We start from the raw sequence: 8,205 nt of genomic DNA on the forward strand, positions 1-8,205 counted from the left end.
CGTCCAGTAAGTTAGGACACGACATCTCGAACTTTGAGACTGAGCTTGCCTTTTATTTAAAATTAATGTATTTTAACTTCTTTTAAAAGGATATTTGGTTAGTTAGAGTGAACGAGGAAAATCGAAACCCAGTAAGTTAGGGCACGCTTCCTCGAATTTCCGAACACCAAATATTGCCTTTATTCGCCAAAAATCTTATTTAGAGGTAACAAAATGTCATACCCGGTAAGTTAGGGCACCACACCTCGTATTTTCGAAAATAAGCATTTTTAAAACTTGTATTATGATTTAAAAGAATATTACATTATTTAGGTAAAATGAGAAGAATCGAAACCCAGTAAGTGTTGAGTGTTTGCCCCAAAACGACGTCTTACCAAGGGCTTATAAAAGTCAAATTTTTTTTAAAATTTCATTTTTTCTGAGTTTGAGAAAAAAAAGAAGGGAAAGGGGGGAATTTTCTCTCTGGGAAAAACCCAGAATCGGCCAAGGGATCCGGCGACCCTCACCGTGGCTCCGCCGTGCACGATAGCCAGAAATCGCCTAGAGGTAATTTTTTTTTATATATTTATATCTAATATATATATGTATTGTTTTTAATAGAATAGAGATTATATGTACAAACAAATTCGAAGAAAAAAATAAAAAGAAAAAAAGAAAAGTAAATAGACCTTTGATTCGGTCTTTGATATATCTTGCTGCGATTTTTGAGTTAGTGTTTGAGTCTTTTTGATGATGTTTTTCTATTGTATTTCGAAAAAGAAAAATCCCAACTCCATTACAATCTGATCTCTTCGGCTTTTATAAAGCCTTTACATGTATTTTTATATTATTTCCTATTGTTTGCGTGTTCCTTTTGCAGGAGCAGTTGGGGCAGTGCTGAGTAGGTGGTGGCAGACGTCGGTGGTGGATGGGACAAGTGTGGCTGATGGCAGCAACTAGGTTGATTTAGGGTGGTTTTTTTTGTTGTTTTGTTTTTTTGTTTGGGCTAGGGTTTTCAAGACAATTGGGCTTTGGGGGTTATAAAATGGGTCGGGCAAATTGGGCTTGTACACATTTGATTTATTCAGTTAAATAATAGAAACATAGTAATTACTAGTGTTTTTAGTATTTGTGAGAACAATATTTTTACTAATCGTAGCTATACTATTAATTGATATGTACATTTACCTTAATCAAATTTTTAGTTGATTTTCGGCAACATCAATTCTTCTAATTTTTCCAGTATAATTATCCATGCAAATATCATTACTAATTAAATTGAAATATATTATAAATTATAAAAGAAATTTTATTATATTCTAATAATCGTATTTGGCTTCTCTTAAATGAAGCAAAAATTCATCTTTCATTCCTATTAAATGATATGAAGAAGATTACCCTTATCAAATTATGCTCCAAACAATTAACGATTTGCGTTCCATTTTCGTTCCTTGTACACGACTTTTGGTTTTGTTTCTTCAACTAGTGGCATTTGTCGGTTTGCTTTCCTCCCGACTTAACACTTTTCTTTAGTTTTGTTGGGATTCTTAGTTTCCGGGTGTTGTTAAATCTTGGTGGCTTATGTGTTGAGTGGCAGCCTCACTGTCAATCTGGCTTGCGTGTAATGCTTTTTGTTTTCGAAGACAAGAGCTGGGAGGTTAATGATATCATCTTCCTTGTAAAGCTAAGATCCCTTGTTTTGGCTTCGAGCTTCCTATGTTGATCTTAACCTCCGAAATCTATTTGGTGGGAGTGTCCCTTGTTCTGCTCTCCAACAACCCCTTCAAAGGATATTCGAATAGGTATTTTTTTTCGTGCCCTCCGCCTTTTAGCTGCGTTAAAGTCAACATTTGGGGGAAACCAAGTCCCGCCGGTTCTGGTGGCGTTCCTAGAAATAATAAGGGAGACGTTTTGGCTTTATCCTCGAGACCTCTTGGCTATAAAACAAGCTTTCAGATCTATTTTCTTAGTCTGTTGCAGCAATGTTGGATGAGAAGGTGTGCTTTCTTAGTCATTAATGTTTTTATTGAATCTTACTTCCCTATGTTTGTATTGCTGGCTGTGTTACACTATAGATGGGGAATGAATGACTTCCTTTTACTGAAACGTGTACACTCACACATGCTCCCATTCTTTTTCTTTTTCATTATACAAAAATGGTTAAATTTTAGTTTTGGTGCCTCTGATATATCTAAATTTAAGATATAATTTATATACTTTAAATTTTAACATAATTAGAAAATGGACCTTAAATTTTACCTAAGCTCATTTTTCAAGTCTCATATATTTGTCTAAACCTTCCCAGTTTTCGGGCGACTTTCAAGCCTGGATGGGTGGCCTAACCCATGAGCGAGTCTAATTACATATATAATAAGAACAATTATATGTCATTTTTTTAATATCATAAAAGAATTAGTCCAAATTAAAAGTAAACTAATTTGGTTAAGGTTTATTGAACTTTAGTTATTAAATAAAATATAGATCAAATATGTGTTAATACTCTAATAACTAATTTCTAATTGTGATGAACTCATAGAATGCCTAAAATATTTTTTTAAACTACCTCTGTTTACATTGAATTTTTTATGTGGGAGCTAAACATAGATTGCTTTTAATATAAAATTAATATAGATATAGTCGTATAACAAAATTTTTCCATTAATTATTAAAGAAAATATATGAGATATAGTGTGAATATATATAGACCGACAAAAACTAAATTTCGTTGACCATTCTTAAATTAAATTTGTTGAGAAGAAAAGAAAACCTTTCGTTGACGTAAAGGTTTGCACAATAAACAATAAGAATAAGAAAAAATTCAATTTGATATAACTTTCAATCATAGTATAATTATTATTGTACAATAGTCATGTGGGCTTATAAAAAATTAAATGCCGAAACATAATTGAATCCGTTAATATCTTGAAACCTTTAAATTTTACGGTTTTAATTTTTCAAATTAACATATAAAGTATTTTAGAGAATCTGTAAAGAGGGATAGATGAAAGACTTGAAAATATTTTAGGCTTTTTATGGATTTAATTGTTTAGTGAAATTATAACTCTTACAATATAATTATTACACTTTCATTGAAAGTTAACTATTTTATATCTAATGGTTGTTTTTAAAAATAATCAATAGTTATGATCAACGAAGGGTTTTCTTATCTTCTCAATAAATTTAATTTAAGAATTTGTCAATGAAATTTATATTTTTCTTGTCAACTTTCATATATATATATATATATATATAGAAACACATATGTCATACATTTTCTTTAACAATTATTTGAGAACAAAAAGAAATAATATTTTTTATATATCTAGTGTTATACCCCTACTTGGTTTAGACACGTGGTGACGTGAGAAGTTATTTGAGAAACACTTAAGGATAACCCTTCGCCTTTCGCTACTGGCTGGCCATCTAGTGACTAGCCACCCGCGTGCCTCAGACCCTCCATAAGGCCAATCATCTTGGGTCACTAGCTATTAGTAAGACCTCCATTAGGCCACTCGCTATTAGCGAGTATGCACATATACCTAAGAGGGGACCATTGAAGCCTAACAACCTCATACTACCTCACCAAGAGCATGTCAGAGCAAGCCCCCGCTTGACAACAATCAACACATAACGGAACTATCACATGATCGACCACACGGGCGGGCCACCACCTGTATTGTCACTGACATGACACTGTCAGGCATGGAGACCTTCTCCCTAAAAATACCCCAAAGCACGAAAATAGCAGGATCTTTTTCCCTTCAGCAAACTTGAGCACCTCATCTAGCAATAGTCTACCTTTCCTCTCCTTATTCTCTTATCTCCCTAACTCCTTTACTCTGACTCTCTGCCAAACTATGGTGAACCAACCTCCTTATCACCACCACCGTATTCTCATTCTCTCCTCCCTTATTGTATCACAATATCAACATCTATATTTATATACAACTTCATATTAAAATAAAATTATGTTCAGTTTCTACCCAAAAAAGAAACTCAATGTAAATGGGGCAGTTTTGTAAACTCGAATATTTTTAGTCATTTTATGAATTTAATTATTTATTGAAATTGTAGCTCTTATACAATAAATATTGTAGTTTGATTGAAAGCTAATTGTTTTATATCAAATATAGATTTTTCTTATTCTTACATTATTATTGGCTATTGTTTAGACAATAAAGTAATTTTGTTCCTTCTCAAAAATTAGTTTAAGAGTTGTCAATGAAATTTATATATTATTGTAAATCAAGAATAAAAGATAAAAGATAATTTGAGAATAAGGAAATTTCATTATTTTTCATCATCATCACAATTAGTCTATTCATATATATATATATAAGGAGATTAGACTTTTCATTTTCTAATACATAAATAGGAAAGGGGTTATAAGGAGATGAAAGGTGAAGAATTAAAAAATGAAAGATAAAAAATTAATTATAATCATCCACTTAATAGCATTCATAGCAATATATATTAGTTTTCATACGCACAATCCCATACTTTAAATAATTAATGGAAAACAAAAAGAAATAATATTTTTATACATATGTATCTATATATAATTTCATGTTAAAAAGTCTATCCTACCCCAAGAAAACTCAATGTAAATTGGATTAGAACTAAATTATATACATGTAATTAATAGTATTTTTTAAATCCTCTTTTGTTTTTCTTTTGGAATTTTTTAGAATTAGAATTAAATTGAAAATTTTTGTAAATGTTGAGGGTAAAATTTATTAAATCTTTTAGAATTTAAACTAAAATAACAAATTTTGTAAATATTGAGAGCTGAATTTGTTGATTTTTTTAGATTTATGATCAATTTGATAGAATATATAAATATTGAGTGCTAAATTTATTATTAGGCCAATAAAAAATCTCTTTTTCGACTTAGGGTGTTTGATAAACTGGAAATTTAAGTGCTGAATTTTTACAATTAAATTTTATAAGTGTTGAATTTATATTAGAAAATTGTTTGATAAATTAGTAAATATAAGTATTGAACATAATTAAATATTAATTTTAAAATATTATTTATTTTTAACTTTAATCTTATTAAGATAATATCTTTTTTATCATTTTGGATAGTTTTGGCTAAAAGATAAATATGGTAATTTAAATATCTCATTTTTTTAAAAAAGAATAATTTATTTTAATTTATTTACTAAAATAAAATCAATTTAATATTTTCTACATTAAGTAATTAGTAGCTAACTACCTATATATTTTATTCAACACTTTTTTTTGAAAATTTTATGTCAAGTAAAAATTAGTATAATTATCAAACACATTTAAAATATTAAATGTTGAAAATTTTCATTTTCAATGAAATGAAAATTTTAATAGTTTATTAAACACACCCTTAGTTAATGGCAACTGATGAGAGGGTGACTAAAATATTTAATTTTAAAACTTGAGTAACAAAATAGAACCCAATGCATAATTGGGTGAATATTCTTATATTTTACCTCAAATTTTGTAATATAAGTAATTAATTAATTAATTAATTAACAATTCTTGTAAAATCTTGTAAGTCTGCACTCAAACTCTTTAAATATTGAAATATCTCAACATGATGTTAATATTTAAATCTATTAGACGAGAATTTTGGCTTAGCTCCCATGTTAGAAAATTTCCTACTTATATTTGAATAATATATTTTTATAAACATTGCATTTGTAAAGAGAGAATACGATCCAAACATTGGAAGTGATATTGTTGCAAGAGATAGTCATGAACCCAAACATAAACATAAAATAAACATGGAAAGTACTATTGTTGTGGGGGCGAGAAGTTTTCAAAGAGTTGTCTATCAAATAGTCGACAACCAAAGGTATTGTACCCATGGTTAGAATTTTGTCCCCTAGCATTCACGTAGCTCAAGTAATACTGACGACGTTTTGGAAACTTCTCCCAGAAAAGCTAATTCCCCATTAACAGGTACCAAAAAAACTAAATATATGAAACCACATTTTCAAAATTAAGGATAACACATTATTAAATCATGCTAGATTTTTAAGGCAATACTAATCCGTTGGCGGATTAGGAATATACTCCTTTATTGATTTTATTATAAATTTCAATAATTTGCAATTGGGTTTAGTAGTGGTACAAAGTAACATCGACCTCGAGACTAGCATCTCCAGTCTTGGCGTTGGAAGAAGTGGCCCGAAATAGTGCAAACCCTGTGGCCATCCTAAACGCACCTGTCCCTCCCACTATTGCCATTTCACGAATTATGTCAGGCCCAGGAACAAAATCTGTGAGGGGATATCGTGAGAACAAGCTAAAGGAGCTCCCCTTGAACTTGCCAGTGGTAAACGCAAAATCAGCGTAAGTAACCGCAGTGAACTTGGTAGGGTCTCGACTTAATGCTATGTAGAGCCCTTGGGCATTTCCAACCATCTTGGATGTTCGTTCAGGCCCTAGAGTGAGGGGATCATCCATTGAATACAAGCTTCCGTATGGGGATGGGGAAAAGAAATCTTGGGTGATGTTGGCCTGAGCTATTAGGAGTGTTGTAGGATCTTTGCCACTGGGAATATCGTGATAGAAGAAGCGAAGTCGGGTCATCTTTTCCACCCGAGCACCTGCCTTAATAGTTTTGGAGTAGTATTGGCCATAGACTGGTGGTATGGCGAGGCAAAATATCATTGCCCATGCAAATACCATCTGTGTTCCCATTTTTCTTCACAATGTTTACCTCTATAATATTTGGTTTTGACACTTCAAAATAAAGGAAAAACAGTTGGTTTTGTGCCTCTTGTTGAACACTATAGGGCTTTAAATAGAATTTGTGCTGGATTTTAAAATTGCCTTTTGTTTTTAATAAAATAGTTGTGTGAAAACCTGAAATTCATGTGTCTTACTTTATTTTTGTAAATCATATGGATGAAATTGTAGAGAAGAGTCTAATTGGTGATTGGAGGACCGAAGTTTTCTTTAATGAGATTTTACTTAGAAGCCGGCACTCAAACTCTTCTACTTTAACAATCTTAAGACACCGGAGAATTTTGGCTTTTCTCCAATGTTAGGAATTTTCTAATTTATTTATGAGTAAAATATTTTTATAAACTTAAATTATTACTTTTTAAAACTTACTGTAGTCTGACAGTTTGTACCAATTGAAATGTTTCATTTCGATAATAAATTAGACCAATAAATTTTAGATCTCATTAAAATTTAAATTTATAATATCGATGTGTAGTGGTAATTTCACTTGTACGGATTATAATATCATGTACCATGTTGATGTTATTTGTTTTAATTATTTTAAATTGTGTATGTTATATCTTAATCCATTCCATGTTTAGTTTAACTTTATCATGCTCATGTTTATGTTTTCTTAAAACATATAATTTTTATACGTTAAAAATAATAGTAAATCCCTGTTAATTCTAGTAATAGATCATATAATTTTATACGTTAAAAATAATAGTAAATCCTGTTAATTCTAGTAATAGATGAAAGACCACGTTATTGACCCAAATTTTCAATTATGATTTCCTTCTCTATGACATCATTCACTGTAATTTTCAATTCTTTTTCTTAGTTTCCCAAATTTCCTATTTATTGCCTCTTGACAGTCAATGATGACAAATTATTTTATGTTCAGTTTTCTCCATAAAGCAGGGGTTAATTCTAGTAATAGATGAAAGACCACGTTATTGAGCCAAATTTTAAATTATGATTTCCTTCTTTATGACATCATTCACTGTAATTTTCAATTCTTTTTCTCAGTTTCCCAAATTTCCTATTTATTTCCTCTTGACAGTCACTGACGACAAATTATTTTATGTTCAGTTTTCTCAATGAAGTTTTTGTTACGAAAGTTGTATAAAAATTATTTATAAAAAATTATAACTTAACATAAAATTTACTATAGTAGATGTTAGTTATGTAAATATTTCTTTTACTATATTATTGAGCATGATATTCTTTGAGAGAATTGAATTAGACGCTCACAAATTTTTATAATTCAAGACATTTAAAGCTTTAAAATATAGTTAAAAGGACATTTATTGTTCTAAAAAGTCTCATATTAAGATCACTTCAATATAACATAAAAAAAGGTTTGATCATATTAGCTTGTTGCATACTTTATAACTTTATTTATAGACGGAATTGAGATGATTCATATTTTAAAGAGTACAAGGAAGAAGAAAATCTTGATAATTTTAATAATATAAATTGATGTTTAAATGATGATAAGGAGTGTTTATAAAT

The 8,205-nt window shown here is 30.0% G+C and overlaps 1 protein-coding gene across 1 annotated transcript; it reads right to left on the reverse strand.

Moving 5' to 3' along the window:
• Nucleotides 1-5,991: 5,991 nt before the first annotated feature.
• LOC108474813 (dirigent protein 15-like) lies at nt 5,992-6,663 on the reverse strand. The gene has a single exon (XM_017776839.2). It carries the CDS (start codon nt 6,661-6,663, stop codon nt 6,079-6,081), a length of 585 nt encoding a protein of 194 aa, XP_017632328.1. The 3' UTR covers nt 5,992-6,078.
• Nucleotides 6,664-8,205: the final 1,542 nt, after the last annotated feature.

This window comes from Gossypium arboreum, chromosome 11 (assembly GCF_025698485.1).
Source record: "Gossypium arboreum isolate Shixiya-1 chromosome 11, ASM2569848v2, whole genome shotgun sequence".
NCBI lineage: Eukaryota > Viridiplantae > Streptophyta > Magnoliopsida > Malvales > Malvaceae > Gossypium > Gossypium arboreum.

Excerpts from the sequence above, each read along its gene's own strand:
- LOC108474813 (XM_017776839.2), bottom strand. The coding sequence starts at position 6,663 with ATGGGAACACAGATGGTATTTGCATGGGCAATGATATTTTGCCTCGCC.